The sequence below is a fragment of the Vitis riparia genome, chromosome 11 (genome assembly GCF_004353265.1).
Source record: "Vitis riparia cultivar Riparia Gloire de Montpellier isolate 1030 chromosome 11, EGFV_Vit.rip_1.0, whole genome shotgun sequence".
In the NCBI taxonomy this organism is placed as follows: Eukaryota; Viridiplantae; Streptophyta; class Magnoliopsida; order Vitales; family Vitaceae; genus Vitis; species Vitis riparia.
Window position 1 is genome coordinate 15852216 of NC_048441.1, and position 20697 is coordinate 15872912.

Sequence of the window (20697 nt, forward strand, 5' to 3'; positions counted from 1 at the left end):
TCTGAATTCTACAGAAAATGAACTTCTCACCACATAGCTTGAGTATTACCTATGAAGTCAAATGAATGTGAGCATTTATATCTTGCTTGGAACTGTAAGAAGTGCTGATTTTCATTTCAATTACCAGTATTTTACTTTGAAATGAGAGAATAGAGGAGGGAAAATGTGTCAGTTGGCTTGAACTGTTCCTGTAACGTTAGAAAATGCATGCAAAGGGAACATTCCCAATTTGAGGTTGAAGTCCATTTCCATAGTAAATGAAAATCCTCTGAGATTTTCTATCTATTTCTCATTGATTCTCTATATAAGCCCACATAGATTTTGAGTTTTGAGGTTCTGGTGGCCTGCTGTTAAGCGTTGAAATGGAGTTAGGACAGCTCAGAACAGTTGACAATGTGGAAGAAAATGATGATGAGGAAGCTCTCAAATGGGCTGCTCTTGAAAGACTCCCCACTTATGATCGAGCCCGGAAAGGGATCTTTAATGGAGATGCAGGAGAATCTAAAGAAGTTGATCTTCGGAAGCTTGGATTTCAGGAGAGGGAGGAGTTGTTGAACAGAGTCATTAGACATGCAGATGATAATGAAGAGTTCTTACGGAAGCTCAAGAACAGAATGGACAGGTGAGAGCTATATTCTGAACCTTTTGTTTGGTTTGCTGGAAATCTGAAGAAAAAGGGGATAACAATTCTTTTACTTCTATGTCATTTTTATATGATGGAATCCTAGCTCCTGTTCTTTTACTTTATCTTTTCTTGCATGGAAACAATCTTGGTTGTTCTGTGTTTTCTTCTTTCTTGATTAATTCCAAGTTCCTATGATGATTGGTTTTTTTGAAACAGGGTTTCTCTGGACTTACCTACAATTGAAGTTCGATTTGAGAATCTAAATGTTGAAGCCGAGGCCTATGTGGGAAGCAGAGCTTTGCCCACAATCCTCAACTCTTATTTTAATCAGATAGAGGTAGCTAAATCTCATACCAGAAGCTATAATTATCATTTGTTCATGAAGTTATATTTGCTACTGATTTGTTATCTGTCAAAGGGTCTGTTAAACTTCCTCCATATTCTTCCAAGTAAGAAGAGGAAAATATCGGTACTTCACAATACAAGTGGAATTATCAAGCCTGGAAGGTTAGAATACTGGAACTCCTTTGAAATCTGGGGAACTGGGTTTTCTGTTTGAGCTATGGTATCATGAAATTTTTTGAACAACTTTAATTTCGAATACATGTTTTGTAGAATGACTTTGCTTCTAGGACCGCCAAGCTCAGGGAAAACCACCTTATTGTTAGCCCTGTCAGGTAAACTTGATTCAGAACTGAAGGTAAGAAATCAGACTTAAAAAATTTCTACTTTATGTTCTTGTAAATCATGATGTTTATCGAGTCTTCTAATTCAATTGTTGTTGGTTCTTTTTGAATCATCAGTTTTCTGGGAAAGTAACATACAATGGCTATGAAATGCATGAGTTTGTCCCTCAGAGGACTTCAGCGTATATCAGCCAGGAAGATGTCCACATCAGTGAATTGACAGTGAGAGAAACACTAACTTTTGCTGCAAGATGCCAAGGAGTTGGTACTAATTATGGTATGCTACTGAAAAGTGATTTTAACCGAATAAATCATTGAGAACCTTTGAGCTAATTCAGGGGCTGGGATTATGTGATAATGCAAAAGTGACATTATCATAAAGTTTCTATCAATTTTTCACAGATGCACTCATGGAGTTGCTGAGAAGAGAGAAGGAAGCAAATGTCAAACCAGACAGCGACATAGATATGTATATGAAGGTAAAAAAGAAACAATTTGATGAAATCTCTCTTTTGATTTATGCATCTAATTGTTGTCAAGATACTACATGAAAATCTTTGTATACAGGCAGCAGTTTTAACAGGACATAAGGAAGACATAGTTACAAACTATATTCTTAAGGTATATGATCTACAAGTTTACATCTGAAAAATCTTGAACTTCCAATCAACAAACTTAGATTATCTTCTTTCTTCTCTTTTTCAGATTTTAGGACTTGAAGTTTGTGCTGATACCATAGTTGGAGATGTAATGAGAAGAGGTATTTCTGGTGGACAGAAGAAACGCGTTACAATAGGTAGAAAGAGAGTCCTGAAAGCAATGAGCCTTGCAATTTTCACAAGGAAGTTAGCTATTAACATGAAAGATTCAACTAAGAGTTACTTGGATTGGTGCAGGGGAGATGCTGGTGGGACCTTCCATGGCATTCTTCATGGATAATATATCCACTGGTCTTGACAGTTCAACGACTTTTCAGATCATCAACTCTATCAAGCAGTCAATCCATATTCTCAACAAGACCACTCTTATCTCCCTCCTCCAGCCTGCACCAGAAACTTATGATCTCTTTGATGACATTATTCTGATCTCAGAAGGGCAGATTGTGTACCAGGGCCCATGTGAATATGTCCTTGAGTTCTTTGAATCTATGGGTTTCAGATGTCCTGAGAGGAAAGGCATTGCTGACTATTTACAGGAAGTAAGTCTGCACGTATTAATGATTCTTCGAAGCCAACCTATTTCCATGGCCTGAGCAATCTGATCTTTCCAATTTTGTAGGTAACATCAAGAAAGGATCAGAAACAGTACTGGGCTAATGAAGCCAAACCACATAGTTATGTTTCGATCAATGAGTTTACAGAGGCTTTTAAGGCATTCCATGTTGGCAGAGCCATCCAATGCGAGCTTGCAACCCCGTTCAACAGGGCAAGGAGCCATCCAGCAGCTTTGACAAAATCCAAATATGGAACTAGCAAGAAGGAACTATTGAAAGCTTGTTTATCAAGAGAATTTATTTTGATGAAGAGGAACTCATCTCTATATGCTTTCAAGCTACTTCAGGTGAGAAAAGATGGTTGTTTAATGACCCTTAACAGAATTGTAATCTTTCAAATGTAACGATTTGTACTGTGATTTCAGTTTGTATTTACGGCAATCATTGTGGCAACAATCTTCACAAGAAGCAATATGCATCACAACGAATTAAAAGATGGAACCATCTATCTTGGTGCTCTCTATTTTGGGCTCACTGTAACTCTCTTCAGTGGATTTTTTGAACTTTCAATGACAATTGGGAAACTCCCCGTCTTCTATAAGCAAAGGGACCTCCTGTTTTATCCTTCATGGGCATACTCATTGCCTACACCGATGCTTGGGACTATTCTATCCATTCTTGAAGTTACCCTTTGGATAGCCATAACTTATTATGCAATAGGCTTTGATCCCGATCTCAAAAGGCAAGCAAGAATATATATACATATATTCGTGTTAATGGCTTCTCTTAGTTTCTCCCCACTAACCCAGTTCATGTTTTCTTGCTTCAGGATGTCTAAACAATATCTTATTCTCGCAATGAATGGACAGATGTCTTATGGATTTTTCAGGTGCATTGCTGCATTAAGTAGGAACTTTGTTATTGCAAACACAAGCGCGCACGTTGCACTTATATGGCTACTAATATTCAGTGGATTTGTCTTAGCGCGAGGTATGGATGTATCAGAACATCTCTTAAAGCTCACGACTTCTTATATAAAGTTGTAACTTCTGGTGTACTGACTGTGCTCCCAATTTCCCACCCAGAGAATATAACGAAATGGTTGAGCTGGGGGTACTGGACATCTCCCCTCATGTATGTTCAAAATGCACTTTCAGTGAATGAATTCCTTGGGGAGAAATGGAAGGCAAGGATACCTGTCAAAGAAAGCTAAATCTTCAAGTTACTCAATATAAAACTGAATTTTCTGTGAAGTTTGAAAGTGAAAATCCTATTGCAGGTGTCTACTGGATCAACAGCACCATCACTGGGAATATCTGTCTTGAAGTCACGTTGTTTGTTCACTAATCCAGATTGGTATTGGATTGGTTTTGGTGCACTAATCTGTTTCATCTTCTTATTCCATGGGATCTACAATTTGGCTCTTGCATATCTCAATGGTGAGCATCCTCATTTTTAACACCCAGTGGGGAGTTACTGATTGTTGTGTTCCTAGTCATTTTAAACTGAATTTCTCAAGTGATGATGTTATTGGATTCCTGCAGAATATGGGAAATCTCGAGCGGTCTTTTTATCTGAAGAAGCTTTGAAGGAGAAGCACATCAACAGGACAGGTGAGGAAAACAGGACCTCAGAGTATGGAGCACACTCAAATGGAAACAAAGCATCCAGAAGTAAGTTCAATGAGCCCCCAATTTATGGTCTATTTTGTATGATCGATACACATGGCTGGCCATTCCTTACAACTTCAGCTTGAAATGACAGAAGCTGGTGATGTTGGAAAATACCAGGAGAAAGGCATGCTTCTCCCATTTAGACCTCTTACCATTGCATTTGAGAATATCAGATATTCAGTTGATATGCCACAGGTAAATAACAGTAGGTGACTGATATTTTCCAAACTAACGACACATGAATGGAAGTTGTATTCTGAAAAGATACTGAATTTGTAGGCAATGAAAGCGCAAGGTGTTGAAGTCAATCGATTAGTACTTCTGAAGGGACTGAATGGAACTTTCAGGCCTGGAGTGCTTACAGCACTGATGGGTGTTAGTGGAGCTGGGAAGACTACTCTCCTAGACATGTTGTCGGGAAGGAAAAACATCGGATACATAGAGGGAAACATCACAGTCTCAGGCTACCCCAAGAAACAGGAAACCTTTGCTCGGGTTTCTGGATACTGTGAACAAAATGACATTCACTCCCCACTTGTTACAGTGTACGAGTCCCTATTATACTCAGCATGGCTAAGGTTACCTGCAGAGATCAACCCTGAGACTAGAGAGGTTTGTGGGGTAAACCAGAAAACTGTATTAAAGCCTTCCCTAGTGTTTCTTTTCATCTGAAATCTTTGTGGCTGCAGATTTTCATTCAGGAAGTTATGGAACTGATTGAACTGACACCATTAGGAGAAGCATTGGTTGGATATCCAAATGTGAATGGGCTCTCCATTGAGCAGCGCAAAAGGCTAACCATTGCAGTTGAGCTTGTTGCAAACCCCTCAATAATATTCATGGACGAGCCGACATCAGGCCTTGATGCCAGAGCAGCATCCATTGTTATGAGAGCTGTCAGGAAGATCGTGGACACTGGAAGAACGGTAGTGTGCACAATCCATCAACCAAGTATTGACACATTCGAGTCTTTCGATGAGGTAAGTGACTGCTAGAATGCAACAACTCATGATTTCTTTAGCGTATCCTCTTCTGGACTTTGGGCCTTAATATTTGTCCCCATTACAGCTTTTTCTACTGAAGAGAGGAGGTGAAGAAATATATGTGGGTCCTTTGGGACATCAGGCCGGCCATATGATCAAATACTTTGAGGTAGCCTTAAAAACAACTTGTTCGGTGGAATCAGTTCCATCAGTTCATCCTACAATATATATAATAAAAACTTTTTCATGCTTGAAGGAAATCAATGGAGTTGATAGGATTAAAGATGGTTATAACCCAGCAACATGGGTGTTGGAAGTGACTACTGATGCACAAGAAGAGTTTCTTGGAGTCAAATTTGCAGAAATATACAAAAAATCAGATCTCTTCCAGTACGTTAACTAATACCTGTTCTTGGATCAAAATTTCTACTTGTCAAGAAGTTAAAGGGTTCATGGGAATTCCTACAGGAGAAACAAAGCTTTGATCAAGGAGTTGAGTACACCTCCTCCCAATTCACAAGACCTCAACTTCTCTTCGCAGTATCCAAGGTCCTTCCTCACCCAGTTCAAAGCCTGCCTATGGAGGTATTACAAGTCCTATTGGCGCAACACAGCATACAACTCCCTTAGATTTCTAGCCAGCACTATGGAGGCCTTCATGTTGGGCATTACATTTTGGGGCCTCGGGTCCAACAGGTAATATTGCAGGCACCATCTGCTCAAGGTCCATTCCATTTTTTTTTTCACTGAATTCAACAACAAAAAAGTCCAAGATGTTGAAATTTGCAGGAGAACAGGACTGGATATTTTCAATGTCTTGGGTTCTTTACACACGGCGGTTATGTTCTTGGGCACACAGAATGCTTCAATTGCGCGGCCGGTTGTTATCATGGACAGGGCGGTTTTCTACAGAGAGAGGGCTGCTGGGTTCTACTCTGCCTTGCCTTATGCAATTGCACAGGTATTCAGATTTTGCTTTTGACTAATCCCATCTCTTTGCTTATGAATATATGTTGCTTTTGACTTACCACTTGCATTTGAATAATTTTCATCAGAAAAAATCCATTTACTTGTGAATATAATGAAAATCACTGACAATTCCTCAAAATAATTCTCCTTTCCTTTTTCACATGCAGTATCTAACTCAAAATCTTAATTAGTCACTGAATTCTACTGAGCCTTTTCATGATATTGTTCATGACTCTTGAACTCTCCCAATTTCTGCCTATTGTTTGAATCTCGAAAACTTTCTTACCTTAACGGCAACAACTGGCTTTCATATCAGGGTGTCAAAGTTTAATACGATTTATTAACATGACTTGAACCCAACACAATTTTCATGAGTTTGAGTTTAATCCAATTTTGGTTAAATTTGTATTGATCTACATAGCCATTTAACAATAGGGTAGTTTTTAGTCAACTAGTGTAACAAAAATTTGATCCAAATTGATATAATTATTATCCTATTTATTAGCTTAATTATAACTTTAATCTATTTGACTTGTTTAAAATTTATTTTTAAATAAATATGTCAATTAAGTTATAAATATATTTGATTAAGACATTCATCCTAACTTATATAAAACCTAACTCTTATCAATTATGGGAGGACTTAGTTACTAAATGGGTTTAATAGATTACATGACGTGTTACCTATTTAATAATTAAGTAACGACGTGTTACCTGTTTAATAATTAGATAATATTTAGGTTTATATTTTTACTATAATTATTATACCCGTCGGGTTTGGGTTGATATATGTAATAGAAATATAGAATGCATAAACTTTTAACATAACAAAAATGACTGCCACCTATACTTGCGGCTCATTCTCTAAATCATCTAGGAGCTTCTTACAATTCCCTTTGTTTTAACTTGACCTTGCTCATTTTCAGATTGCAATTGAGATCCCATACACTTTGACTCAGGCCATTATATATGGGATTATAGTGTATACCATGATGGGATTGGAACTGAAAGCTGCAAAGTTTTTCCTGTACCTATTATTTCAGATCATCTCACTTCTGTACTTCACATATTTCGGAATGATGATTATAGCAGTGAGTCCTAATCAAGAAATTGCAACCCTGTTGTCTGCTCTCTTCTACACACTTTGGAATATCTTCTCAGGCTTTATAATTCCCAGAAAGGTAAGTTTCCCGATTCAATTCCATCTTTCCAGCTTCCTGTTCAAAACAGAGCTAAGCTAGTACAAGGGTTTTGAATGATTGCAGAGAATCCCTGTGTGGTGGAGGTGGTACGCTTGGGTGTGCCCTGTTGCATGGAGTTTGTATGGATTTGCTGCATCACAATATGGAGACGTGCAGACGAAGATGGAAAGTGGTGAAACAGTGGCGGAGTACATGAGAAATTATTTTGGATACAGACACGACTTCTTAGGGGTTGTTTGTATGGTGCTGATTGGGTTTAATGTGCTCTTCGCTTCTGCGTTTGCTTACTCCATGAAGGCCTTGAACTTCCAGAAAAGATGAGGAAAGTTTAGTTGTCCAAAAGTGAAACAAAAATCATAGTCTTTATAGGATTAATGACTTGACCAATATTAAAATTTCTCCAAGTTTACTTGAAAGGAGGCTTGTGGGCCTCTAGTCTTAGCTCAGTTATGATGAATGGTGAAGTATTTGCTTGTTCTTATCACTCACTAGAGGTGGAGCAAAGCCATGTTTGGTTAACTCATTTTATTTTAAATTGTCTTCAAAAATTATTTCAAAGGATATATTTCCTTAGCAGGAAAATATTTCATATTTGTTGATGGACTCCGGATAAAATCATAATTATTTTCTTTTGATGACGGAAATGCCCTTCCCATTTTCTATGGCACCCACCACCACGCTATCTTCTCTCCCTCTGCTTGTGGTTGTACATGCATGGCTTCTCTTCCTATTTCCACCACGCCAAACCCACATACATCTCATTTCAAACCTAGAAAATCTTCAAAATTTGCATCGACCCGTCTCGCAAAACTCCAAGGAAAAGACGAGAATCGTCGAAGTTTATACAAATCTTACTTCCACCACATCTCCTCGCTATGTAAAGATGGACATCTACAGGAATCCGTACACCTTCTTTCTGAAATGGAGTTTGAAGATTTCCAAATTGGGCCGGAAATTTACGGAGAGCTCCTTCAGGGATGCATCTACGAGCGTGCCCTTCACACTGGTCAGCAAATTCACGCCCGAATTCTTAAGAACGGGGATTTCTTTGCTAAAAATGAGTATGTTGAAACGAAACTAGTGGTTTTCTATGCCAAATGCGACTTTCCGGAGGTGGCCGTACGTTTATTTCACAGACTCCGTGTGCGGAACGTCTTCTCTTGGGCTGCCATTGTTGGGCTGCAGTGTAGAATGGGTTTTAGTGAAGATGCTTTACTGGGTTTCATTGAAATGCAAGAGAATGGGGTTTTTCCGGATAATTTTGTTCTTCCGAATGTACTGAAGGCTTGTGGTAGTTTGCAGTTGATTGGTCTTGGGAAAGGAGTTCATGGTTACGTATTGAAGATGGGTTTTGGAGCGTGTGTCTTTGTTTCAAGTAGCCTTGTTGATATGTATGGGAAGTGTGGGGTTTTGGAGGATGCAAGGAAGGTGTTTGATAGTATGATCGAGAAAAACGTAGTGGCCTGGAACTCGATGATTGTAGGATATGTTCAAAATGGGCTCAACCAGGAAGCTATTGATGTATTCTATGACATGAGAGTGGAAGGCATTGAACCAACAAGAGTCACTGTGGCAAGCTTCCTTTCGGCATCTGCCAATTTAGATGCTCTTATAGAGGGTAAGCAGGGGCATGCAATTGCAATTTTAAGCAGTTTAGATTTGGATAATATTTTGGGTAGTTCAATTATAAACTTCTATTCAAAGGTTGGTTTGATTGAGGATGCCGAGTTAGTTTTTAGTAGAATGCTTGAGAAAGATGTGGTGACATGGAATTTGCTCATTTCTAGTTATGTTCAACATCAGCAGGTTGGTAAGGCATTGAATATGTGCCATCTGATGAGATCAGAAAAGTTGAGATTCGACTCTGTAACTCTGTCATCCATATTGTCTGCCTCTGCTGTTACAAGCAATATAAAACTTGGCAAAGAGGGCCACTGTTATTGTATTAGGAGAAACCTTGAATCGGATGTGGTTGTCGCGAGTAGCATCATTGATATGTATGCCAAATGTGAAAGAATTGATGATGCAAGAAAAGTATTCAACTCCACAACTGAAAGAGATCTTGTTTTGTGGAATACCCTACTGGCTGCTTACGCACAGGTGGGTCTAAGTGGTGAAGCCTTGAAATTGTTCTATCAGATGCAGTTTGACAGTGTACCACCAAATGTGATATCATGGAATTCGGTAATTTTGGGATTCCTGAGAAATGGTCAGGTTAATGAGGCAAAGGACATGTTCTCACAGATGCAGTCCCTTGGGTTCCAGCCTAACCTCATCACTTGGACTACCCTTATCTCTGGTTTAGCTCAAAGTGGATTTGGCTATGAAGCAATTCTGTTTTTCCAGCAAATGCAGGAATCAGGAATCCGACCTAGTATTGCCAGCATTACCAGTGTACTTTTGGCTTGTACAGATATACCCTCATTGTGGTATGGAAGAGCCATTCATGGCTTCATTACAAGGCATGAATTTTGCTTGTCTGTTCCAGTTGCAACTTCTTTAGTGGACATGTATGCTAAATGTGGAAGCATAGATGAAGCAAAGAAAGTGTTTCATATGATGTCAAGCAAAGAGTTGCCTATCTATAATGCAATGATTTCTGCTTATGCATTACATGGTCAAGCTGTAGAAGCTCTTGCACTATTTAAACATCTGCAGAAGGAAGGTATAGAACCAGATAGCATAACCTTCACCAGCATTTTATCAGCATGCAGCCATGCTGGGCTCGTGAATGAAGGTTTGAATCTTTTTGCTGATATGGTTTCTAAACACAAGATGAATCCAATTATGGAGCATTATGGTTGTGTGGTTAGTCTTCTTTCACGATGTGGTGATTTGGATGAAGCTCTTAGGCTTATTCTCACAATGCCATTTCAACCTGATGCACATATATTAGGATCATTGCTTACTGCTTGCAGAGAACACCACGAAATTGAACTTGGGGAGTATTTATCCAAACACTTGTTTAAATTGGAACCCAGTAATTCAGGAAACTATGTAGCGCTTTCAAATGCATATGCCGCAGCAGGAAGGTGGGTTGAGGTATCAAACATGAGGGATTTGATGAAAGTAAGGGGCCTGAGGAAGAATCCTGGATGCAGCTGGATTCAAACTGGAGGCAAACTTAATGTTTTTGTTGCTGGGGATGGATCACACCCAAAAACCAAGGAAATTTATGCAATGCTGGCTATGCTGCTAAGTGAAATGCGATTTATGGGATATGTTCCTATGGCTAGTAATGAAGAAAATCTCTGCTCTAGAGCGCAAAAGTTCATCCCTGGATTCAAATGAAGTGATTTGAAGAACTCCAAGAGATAGGCAGGTTATTGAGAGGAAAATAAGGGTACAACGATTGCTGCAGACAACTCCAGGGCATTCTGAGATATCTACATACATAGGCTGCTTCTGAAAGAAAAATGTGTTACATTAATAGCCTGGAAGATGAATTCAAAGTTTCTGAGGATAAGGAAGAGTCTCAAAGACCTGAGTGGCAAAAAAACTCATGACATGGAGGTTACTTGTGAGAAGCTGAAAAGACTCTCATTCCTATCAACCAAGAGCCAAACATTATGAAAACCATACGGAAGCTGTTAGATGTGAATGGTGACTTAAAGTTCCATTTGGATTCTGCTCAAGGCAGTTCTTGTATAGATGTAGTTGAGTTTAAAAGTGACCATCATTCTCAAGGTTGTTATGTAAATATGCAGTTGAGTTAGAACACACACCAATTAAAATTTCTTGGTTAGAATTGCTGTTCATCAGCTCTGACTGATCATGACTGGCTTTCCATGGAAGTGATGTGTCTTGTAGTAGACAACTTTTGAATAAAAAGGTGAAAAAAATAAAGTTGATCTACATGATTGCATTTTAAGCTTACACGTAATTTAAGTATAGATGAAATGTTATGCTCTCAAGTGTGCTACATTTTCATAAAATTTATGGTTGGAGCCAAGAAATTCATGTTCAGTACTCTGCCTGAAATTGACAAGATATGCCATCAGTGAAAAGATCCAGACTAAATGTTTTGAATTGTACTCCAATTACAGGTTATGGCATAGGCCTGTCAGTTTTCAGAATGTCCTCTTAGTCTGCATGTAGCTTTTGTTAGGTTTGTTATCCGTATACCCTCTTTGTACATTTTTTTAACCCATCAATGAATTATGTACAGCCCTTACTTCAACATTATGTTACCAAATTTCTTTCTGTGTAGTGTGTGCATGTGTCAGGACCTCCTCATTCAGCAGTTTTTGCAGTTTTCCATTCATGACATGATATGATCATGACCTTTGAAGTTTTGCTTTGTTAAATTACTTTCAGAAAAATTGGAGCACTTGACCATCATTCTTAGAAGTAAAATTGAACTGCTTACTTTCTATGTACAATAAAGTATTGTATGTGAGACCCACTGTTGTACTCTCCCTGGTTGAGATATCCTGAGCAATGAAAGTAATATTTTTGCAATTGATCTTCTTGATCAGAACTAATGGTTAGCAGCTTTGCGTTTGCAGTAAGTCAGGTATGGTCACTTTAGCCCTGTTACTCAACCCAAGTTATTTTTTACCCTTTCTATTTCATTTGCTTGTATTCATTTCATTTTGCAATTGACAAGCTGCAGAGTAGATCCTTTCATGGTAATCTTTTTTTTTTTTTTTGTTTCTTTTAAAGGTAATTTTTAAGATCTATAATCTTATAAATGAAGGAAGAAAACCACTAAAACTCACAAAATTTAGTTAAATCATTGCAGCTTTCTCCAAATTGAAAGCTTAGAATCCTTGAAGCGAGAATACTCAAAGCTTGATAAAAGCATGAAAACAGTTGATGGACCTAAATGTCGTTTATCCATTACAAAAGAGATTTGTTTGATATTGAAGAACTGTTGCTACCTGTTTCATCTAGCATAATTATCATTTTAGAATTAAACAGTAGTGAAAATTAGAATAGGCAGGCTATCCTAATCAGAGAAAAACTTTTTCAAGGATTTGTTGCAGCTCAGTGATGGCATGTGAAACTAGTGCCCCTTGTTTCAGGTACAAGCAAAGAACATAGAGGTTGGCGAAGTTCAATCAAAGGGAATTTCTTCCCATGAATCATTGTATCTCCCTTCATATGTTCCATCAAGGATCAATCAACAAAAACATTCAAGGAGCGCTTCAGAAAGGTTAGTAACCGTTTGTTGGAATAAAGTTCAAATAGATAATATACTTCAGATGAGGGAGATTGTCACTTAACGAACTCCATTCCCTCAGTCTACAGTTTTAGGTTTATTTCTTTTTCATCCTCCTCAAACTTTGCTTTCTTGTGTTAAACATTATGCCTTCAATCATTTGGAGACTTCATTGTAACAAACTGTGACAGGTTCTTGCTGTCTTGACCGATGTAACTAACACCAAATCGAGATGTAGGATGAAACTAACTGCTGCTAAAATGAATTATTGATTTGTTGAGTCTTGGAGGACTTTACAACTCTAAGTAGGTCATAACCAATCTCATATATCAAAGCTGAACTTCAAAGGAAAGGAAACTACTTGGTCCTAAGGTCCACCCTGAAACTAATCATTCATATACTTTATCAGCTAACTAATTCTTCTGTGCTCTTTCTCTCTGTGGTGGAGAAGCACCAAAAAAAAGGGGCTGTAGTTGTAGTTCGTTGAACAGTTGCTTGAGGGACACTTCACATACCAATTGGGTTTTTCCTCATAAATTAATTTTTTTAAAAAAAAAATATTAGTGGGTATGTCATTAAACCCACCAAAACATAGTAAATTAAGAAATCAGTATTAAAATCAAATACCATAGGCAGATAGCTGTACACAAAGAGAAAAAACAGAGTCGTATGCAGTCTGCATTACCTTAAGAATATGAATTTAGGTGAACTGTATATGAGAAAATAGAATTAGGTGAACTGTGTGAAAGACTGTGATGCAGCCAAAAATGTATTTGAGCATCCAATGAGAAGAGCCATAAGCCCCCAGGACTTTAGAAAGAGAGAAACTTTCCTTGTAGGAGACCCCTTATCTATAATTGACCACAAAAATAATTCAAGTAAACTGCCAGTACACATAATTCAAATGAGCAGCCGATATAGTTGTTGTATTGAGAGAGTCCTAATCTCCCCTTTTGCTTCTGGGCTTTCTCAGTCACACAACCATTTTGAAAATTTTCTTTTTCTACTGGGTCCTTTGATCAGTATATGTTCTCCATGTTCCCTTCTCTGGTTCTCCCATATATCAATAGGCTTGACATGAATGGCAGAGCCCCTTATATACGTACATAGTGGGCCTTGTGTGTGATATGGCATCAGCCCCCATTTGCGGATTTATATATCCCAGAACCCTGGTCCACATCTTTAATCTTCCCTTCTTTTTTTCCTCCTTTCTTTTGAAGATAACATTTTTCAAAGTCCATGGTTGCACCCACCTATAAAGGGGTTAATGAAAGGTGTAAAGCTGATGCCATCAATTAGGTCAAATAATTCTGGAATACTTAACTAATGAGATTCCATGTGTGACGAATGTGCTCTTTGTCAACAAGTTTTGCAAATTTTTTTTTTTTGGTTAGCACAAAAAAATAAATAAATAATTTGATTTATTCGTAATCTGAAAAATGATGGGGATATTTCAGTAATTTACTATATGAAAAAGTAAAGGAATACACGAGTGAGGTGGACAATAGGAGTGAGAGTGGTATTTGTGTGTGCATTACAACTGCAAATATTGACTGGTTTGTATGAAAAGATGGGAAAGTTGTGATAGAGAAGAGGGCATTCATCTGTGAATGGGATCCAGAGCCCATTCAGATTAAGGGCGACTAACCCAGATTAGGATATCCTGAACCTGAAGTGTGCCTTATTTATTTTTACTTAATTTGTTTTCCGAAGTGGGAATTAGGGAAAGGGCAAAATAGTAAAATGCGGATAGGACCAAAAAGTGGATACTAACTCCCACTTTCGGTGCACCAAACCAGAAAATGTGTGTTTTCCCAATGAGTCACGTGCTTCGATGGCCCTCCGGAAGCTTTGTCATTAACCCTATTGTGTGAGGGTAATTCCGTCATAAGAGGTTACAGAGCGCCTGTCGTGAGCGTGGGGGAAAATGGGAGTGGACTGGAGCAGTGCACGTTAGCAAAGCTGGAGTAGGACGACAGAGTGGCGCGTTGCGCACTTCTCGGAATCGGATGCTTGTTGGTATGGGTGGGGCCCACTTGAGTATGATTTGTCGAGAAGATCTCCGAGCGGTATCTCCGTTCATTTTCAATTTTAAATTTTGAATTATAAATTAATTCTATTTTTGAAGAGCAAGTATTTTGATTTAACAAATGTGGTATGTAATTATTTGTAATCTTACGTGGCACTGAAGTCACTGGAACAACAATTTATTTTGTAGGAGAGAGAAAATTGAGCAGGAGGGGACAGCGGAGGAAGAGGACATAAGAGGAGTGAGAACCAGATGGGTGGGAGCGGATCCAGAGTGGCCTTGATCGACGGCTGTCCATGTCTCAAAGGTCAAAGACTGTGTCAGAGACTTTGCTTTTCTTTCGCCGGCCAGCCTGTAGCCCACCTCCCTTCCCATGGACCCATAAACAGACAAACACTATTACATTCTCTCTTCCACGTCCCACCGTTCACATTCTGGGTCTGCGACACGTGGCTTTTCATGGCTCACCCTTTGGTCAACCCCACACCGCTGACTGCGTCCACTGTTCCGTGATTTTTGAATAATGTGTTGTGTCCGTAGAGGGACCCACCTACTGATCATTCTGCATGAGGGTCAAGTTCATTAATTACCGTGATCTTGGGCGTACCATAGCGGGCATAGCCCGACTTTTCTTACCAAGCAAACAAGATCAGCAGTGTTTTTTATGGTGTTTGTTTGGCCTTTGCACTTGCACTGGCTTTCGGACTAGAAACAACGAAACTGAATTTTCATATGAAAATTTTCAACTCTAAATAGTTTCTTACATATTTTCCTATAGTAACTTTAAATCAGAACTAAGAAAAAGCCATGTGTTAAATGTCAACACGGTGAGCTATAAAATATGGAAAAATAAACCAAATAAATCCACTTCCAAATAGTCAATTCCAATCAGTTCATGGAACTCCCTCCCAAACAATTCAAACCTCCCTGTAAAAATCATTGCACAGAAAAAATAAAAAGAAAAAGGAAAAAAAATAAAACGTAAAAAGATTAAAAACACAGTGTTGGGTGGGTGGGTCACCCTGAGCTCCAATCGGCTGCTGCGCAGTTCAACCCGCTTACTTACGCACGAGCGCATTTTTTTGGGAGGCCCACCGCCACAATTTTTCTCCCCCATCTATTTACCGGGAATATTGCTAAGGTGTGACCGCCGCAGGTGGGGTCCGTGACTCCGGCGGAGGCGTGTGACCGCCTGATCCCTTGGATGGGTCATCGGACGATTGTCGTAAGCCGTCGTCCGTCTCGCCCCTGTTCATATCCTCAATCATTCGGACCACCTCCTGCATGGCGGGTCTCTGATCTGGTACGGTGGAGACGCAGGCCATCGCGATTTGCAGCAGCTGCACCATCTCCTCCTCGATGTTGTGGTATCGCATCAACTCCACATCGAATACCTCAGCAGTCCATTCCTCACGGACCACCGACTGGACCCACCTTGGAAGATCAATCCCCTCCTCCCCCAACGACGCTTGATTTGGTGCCTTCCCCGTCAATAGCTCCAACAGCAACACGCCGAAACTGTATACGTCCGACTTGAACGTGACCTTTCGGGTTTCCATTACCTCGGGCGCCCGATATCCCGCGACCCGATTGGGCGGCGTGGAGTTTCCAAAGAGCGGGTTGAGCCCGAAATCGGAAACGCAAGCATCGTGGTCCGGGCGGAGCAGGATGTTGGAGGACTTGATGTTGCCATGGACCACCTTTCCCGACACGTGTAGGTGGGCTATCCCCCTTGCGGCGCTGAGCGCTATTCTCATCCGGTTGTCCCAGTCAAGTGGCGTACGGCCCGATCCTCTACTGCCTGCAAAAACAACCACCGGCTGTTGCGGTCACCTGTCCCCAATTTTCATCACAGTAAAAAGGAAAAGGTTTCTCATCCCCAAGGAAAGGGCACAGAAGGGTAAAATGGGAAAGCAAAAAACATAAGGGATTATGGTTTTATCGGTTTTGGAAACATGAAATATACTTTACAATCATTATAAAAGATGGAAGCAAAAGCATGTCGGTGGCGAATCATGGTGGTTTGTGGCCATGTTGGTGGCATTTACGTAAATACCAACAACAGTATCAAACCTTGCGCCATGATGCGCACTCTTGCCACTTGCGAACGCTGCAAGTAAGAGAGGTATACCATCTTCTGCACATCATGCGCAGGTTAGAATTTAGAATATAGAATTTTAGGACCGATTTTATGCCGCCTTTTTAAATGTCCATAATACCCTCACGATATTAATTATTAAAAAAACTAGGATTTTAAAACAAAAATAAAAATAAAAAATTTAGTGAATTTCCATAGCCGCAAGAAGTGGAGCTTCAGTCCTGGAAGAGTGAAGGAGAAGAAACTAGAAACTGTACCGTGCAGAAGGGCAGACAAACTGCCGGCAGCCATGAAGTCGTAGACTAGTAATTTCTCATCCTTGGAGAAGTAAAAAGCTCTGAGAGGAACCACATTTTCGTGCTTAATCTTCCCTAGAACGTCAATTTGCATTTCGAACTCCTTCTTCGTGACTGTAACATCTTTCAATCTCTTCACAACCACCGTAGTACCTTCCTCCAACACTGCCTTGTACGAAGTCCCTACGCTTCCTTTGCCCAACACCTCTGCTGAAGCCCTCAGCAAATCTTCCAAATCAAAGCTGTAGACGCCGCCCTCGAAGAAAACCAACTTGTTTCTGTCTGCTTCAGCTGACCCGCCGGTGATGTCGTCCTTGGAAGAGGAGGTGGCGGTCTCAGCCACTATGGATCGGCTTGTTTCGGGCTTTGGTGGCTTCGGGGGCTGCCGGCGCTGGCGCCTGCGCAGGCAGAGGAGGAGGAAGAGTAAGAGGAGACAGAGAATTAGAGCGGACCCAACTGAGATTGCGATTATAGCTGCTGTCGAGAGCTTTTTCGACTTTTTCTGAACTGGGTTAGATGGAACAATTGAGGGAGATGGTGTTGGAGAGGGGAAAAATGGGTTGCATGACGGCAACGGTCCGCCGCAGAGAGCTAGGTTTCCGGCGAATGAAGAAGACCCGAACTTGTATAATGTCTGGGGGATTGAACCATTGAGCCTGTTGTTGGAAACATTGAAATTATCCAATCCATCAGAGTTTATGCTGGGTATACTGCCAGAAAAGCCATTGTTCTGCAAGAACAGTCCAGTCAATTGGTTCAAATTGTTGAGGGAAAATGGAAGCTCTCCGGTGAAGTTGTTGGACGAAAGATCCAACCGACCCAACCGAGTTAACTGAGTAATACTCCCCGGAAACCCGCCGGAAAAACGATTATCCTGAAGGTAAAGGCTGCGCAACAACGTCAAGTTTGCAAAATCTCGGGGGATATCACCGGAGAGACGATTCGACCTAAGACTGAGCACCCGAAGCTGACTTAAACGGCCGATAGTATTCTCTGGGATCTGACCCACAAGCCCCACGCCTGGAAGACGAAGAGTGTAGACATTAGAGTGATTAGCATCACACCCCACCCCGACCCAATTGCAGGCGGAGTCTGAAGCGTTCCATTGGATGCGATTCTCATGAGGAATCTGAGAGAGAAAAGCAAGGAGGGTTTGCTTGTCCTGAGTCGGCTCGCTACTCACTCGTCCACTCAGTAACACCACCCAAGCCAACAACACAGTAAGAAAAACAAACCCAGCGTCAGAACCCACTGCCATTGTTGTTTCCTCAAACCCAAATAATAAAACCAACAATTTGTTTTTTCTATCCACCGCTCCCCAACGGCGGTTTGTGGCGGCGAGAGGTTTTCCGGCGACACCTCATGAAAGAGAGAGAAAAAAAAAAGGGGGGGGGGGGGGGGAGAGCACAGTGCGGGAATTGTGAGTCAGGGGAACGACTTGGCTTTGTAAGGTATCACGAGGTCACAAAAGTAAGAGGCCAGAAAAAAAGAAAAAGGAAAAAAAAAAAGCTGAAAACACAGAAGCAGCTTCGCTGGCACCAGTAAAAACGTTTTTTTTTTATTAATCTTACCGTAAATCAAAATTAACGTTTTTCAACACACTCCCACGCGCTCTCGATACCCCTCCGACGCATGCGATTCATTGATCATTGATTAGCCACGCGCCACCCGCTGAGTAGGCTCCGATTGAGTGTCTTTTGTGTGTACAAAAACAACTTACAAGTTACAACTTACAACTTACAACTAAAAACCTTATCCCGTGCACAGGAAAGGGACGGTGGCCCATCCTCATCCTACGGGCCAAATCACCCATACCATTCACATCGTTGAGTGAAACGCGTCGTTTTGACGAGGTCTGTATTCTGTACGGCCCAAAAACCTTACATTTGGCCAAAACAAGCACAGCTGGAAGAGTAATGTGATTTGATTTATTTATTACTAATCACTCATGGAGCCAGCAATAGAGAGAAGAATGTCTAGTTTCTATATTTAATTCTTTTTTTTATTTTGATTTATTCCATTTTATTTCCAATTTTCTGTTTTCTAAAAGCATTACTCGGGGAAATGTCAAAAGCGTATTATCCAAAACCCTGTGAAAAGTCAAAAGGAAAAGAAAACAAAAGTAGATTTTTTAAATTTAATTTTGCTTCTGTAAAGTAATAGAATTTAGTTTGAATATTATTGACAAGACCAGTAGCTACCTTCAGAGCATCCTGGCATATATACCGCCTTTTCCCTACCGTGTATAATTTTGACCAGTCCACTACCTATCATACTCGACACGTTGGCTACATGTTTTCCAATAATTTCCTGGCTGCATGTACCTATCAAATTTATAATTTTGATAAAAATATATATATATATAGGAGGTAATATAGATAGTTAAAGGGTATAAATAATAAAATTAAAATATAAAAAATGGGATTATGTATAAAAAGAAAGATTAAGATATAAAATAATGAGATAAAAATCTAATTATGTACATGATTGATCATATTTTTTTATATATAGATTTATTTGATGTGATTGATCATATATTTTTATATATAGATTTATTTGATATGATATTTTATATCGAGATAAGAAAAAATTTCTTTTACCTTATATATGTATAAGTTCCTTTTAAATTTATAATTTTATTTTAATACCATAATAATCAAGGTTTAGAGTGCAAGTGAAAGGGTATGTTTGAGTTTGTAATAGGATGATAATAAGGCATGTTATGGACAATTTGCCCCTATTCTAATTTTACCTTTTTTTATTCAAAATAATTATCATTTTCATCCCATTAAAAAATTAAATAAGATAGGTTTGGAGCGAGATAGTTTGCTCTCATTCTAACCTTATCTCATTTATTTAAAATAATTATCAATCCATTTCTATTGCATTAAAAAAATTAACCAAAGTGGGGTCAATGTGGGTATGAGAAATTCTCGTATCCGAGGTCATTTAACTTCTTAACTTTTTTAGTTTTTTATAATTTTTTAATTATATTAGAATAAATATATTTCATAAATAATAAAAGTATTATAACTTATTTTATTAAAAAATATTTATTATTATTATTATATATTAAAAACATATATTTTAAATTAATTTAATTTTATATATAATCATGACAAAACATGATGAGATAAGACAATACTCACACCTCGAACCCATTCAACTGCCCATTTTCAAACCCACAAATATAGAAAAAATTCACCATCATCTCTGATCTCTAATCATATGAGATAGAAACACCATTTTCTATAAAAGGTTATTAAGCTCAAAGCCCTATCAAAAAAGAAAAAAGAAACTTCTATAGTTTGAAATTTTAACATGAAATAAGTTATATTTGTGAACTAAAATTCTTTCCACTTAATTTTGGGTTTTCTTTCCCTCTTGAAAACGAAGGTGCCGAAAGTGAACATGAAGACATGAGAGATGGGTAAGAGCGTGGCATTCATGGAAGTAGAACCGAGTTGAAGAGAGCCCAAAATTGGAAAAGATGAGAAAGTCGAATAGAAGGGTAATTGATTTGAGTTGCATTGGAAGGGGTGGGAACGCAGAGCAGTTGGGCGTGGATGTGGAATTTGGGCAGCATCCGTACGTGTTAGAAATGTCAATTTTTCGAAGTTTCCTTCCCTAATTTGTGTTGCATAAGCTTGTGGATGTGGGTGTACACTTTTGTTTTGCCATTGAGCATAACAGATTCGTAGTGCTTGAGCAACACGAAAACAAATTTGAAAGAGGTTTTGTTTTGTGGCAGCATGGATG

At 39.3% G+C, this 20697-nt stretch overlaps 3 protein-coding genes across 3 annotated transcripts; 2 read left to right on the plus strand and 1 right to left on the minus strand.

The window, feature by feature from the left end:
• Positions 1 to 362: 362 nt before the first annotated feature.
• LOC117924798 (ABC transporter G family member 39-like) lies at positions 363 to 7766 on the plus strand. Its single transcript, XM_034843509.1, has 24 exons — positions 363 to 622; positions 842 to 962; positions 1044 to 1132; positions 1241 to 1325; positions 1429 to 1588; positions 1714 to 1790; positions 1879 to 1932; positions 2017 to 2107; positions 2208 to 2509; positions 2590 to 2871; positions 2950 to 3266; positions 3354 to 3514; positions 3610 to 3710; positions 3804 to 3963; positions 4069 to 4197; positions 4289 to 4392; positions 4477 to 4809; positions 4887 to 5177; positions 5266 to 5349; positions 5437 to 5570; positions 5649 to 5876; positions 5970 to 6141; positions 7076 to 7330; positions 7415 to 7766. Exons 1-24 carry the CDS (start codon positions 363 to 365, stop codon positions 7670 to 7672), a joined length of 4248 nt encoding a protein of 1415 aa, XP_034699400.1. The 3' UTR covers positions 7673 to 7766.
• A 206-nt stretch (positions 7767 to 7972) lies between these two features.
• LOC117924637 (pentatricopeptide repeat-containing protein At5g55740, chloroplastic) lies at positions 7973 to 11206 on the plus strand. The gene has a single exon (XM_034843322.1). It carries the CDS (start codon positions 8066 to 8068, stop codon positions 10640 to 10642), a length of 2577 nt encoding a protein of 858 aa, XP_034699213.1. The 5' UTR covers positions 7973 to 8065; the 3' UTR covers positions 10643 to 11206.
• A 4150-nt stretch (positions 11207 to 15356) lies between these two features.
• LOC117925237 (probable inactive receptor kinase At2g26730) lies at positions 15357 to 18341 on the minus strand. Its single transcript, XM_034844191.1, has 2 exons — positions 16900 to 18341; positions 15357 to 16345 (listed from the first exon to the last, which is right to left on the minus strand). The coding sequence occupies exons 1-2, from the start codon at positions 18194 to 18196 to the stop codon at positions 15681 to 15683; spliced, it is 1962 nt and encodes a 653-aa protein (XP_034700082.1). The 5' UTR covers positions 18197 to 18341; the 3' UTR covers positions 15357 to 15680.
• Between the last annotated feature and the right edge of the window lie 2356 nt (positions 18342 to 20697).

Bases quoted from the DNA above. Each gene is read 5' to 3' on its own strand.
- LOC117924798 (XM_034843509.1), top strand. From the start codon at position 363: ATGGAGTTAGGACAGCTCAGAACAGTTGACAATGTGGAAGAAAATGAT. The intron at 1,933-2,016 runs GTATATGATCTA...TCTCTTTTTCAG, and splicing joins TTACAAACTATATTCTTAAG to ATTTTAGGACTTGAAGTTTG. The intron at 3,964-4,068 runs GTGAGCATCCTC...GGATTCCTGCAG, and splicing joins GGCTCTTGCATATCTCAATG to AATATGGGAAATCTCGAGCG.
- LOC117924637 (XM_034843322.1), top strand. From the start codon at position 8,066: ATGGCTTCTCTTCCTATTTCCACCACGCCAAACCCACATACATCTCAT.
- LOC117925237 (XM_034844191.1), bottom strand. From the start codon at position 18,196: ATGGCAGTGGGTTCTGACGCTGGGTTTGTTTTTCTTACTGTGTTGTTG. The intron at 16,346-16,899 runs GTACAGTTTCTA...TTGTTTTTGCAG, and splicing joins TTTGTCTGCCCTTCTGCACG to GCAGTAGAGGATCGGGCCGT.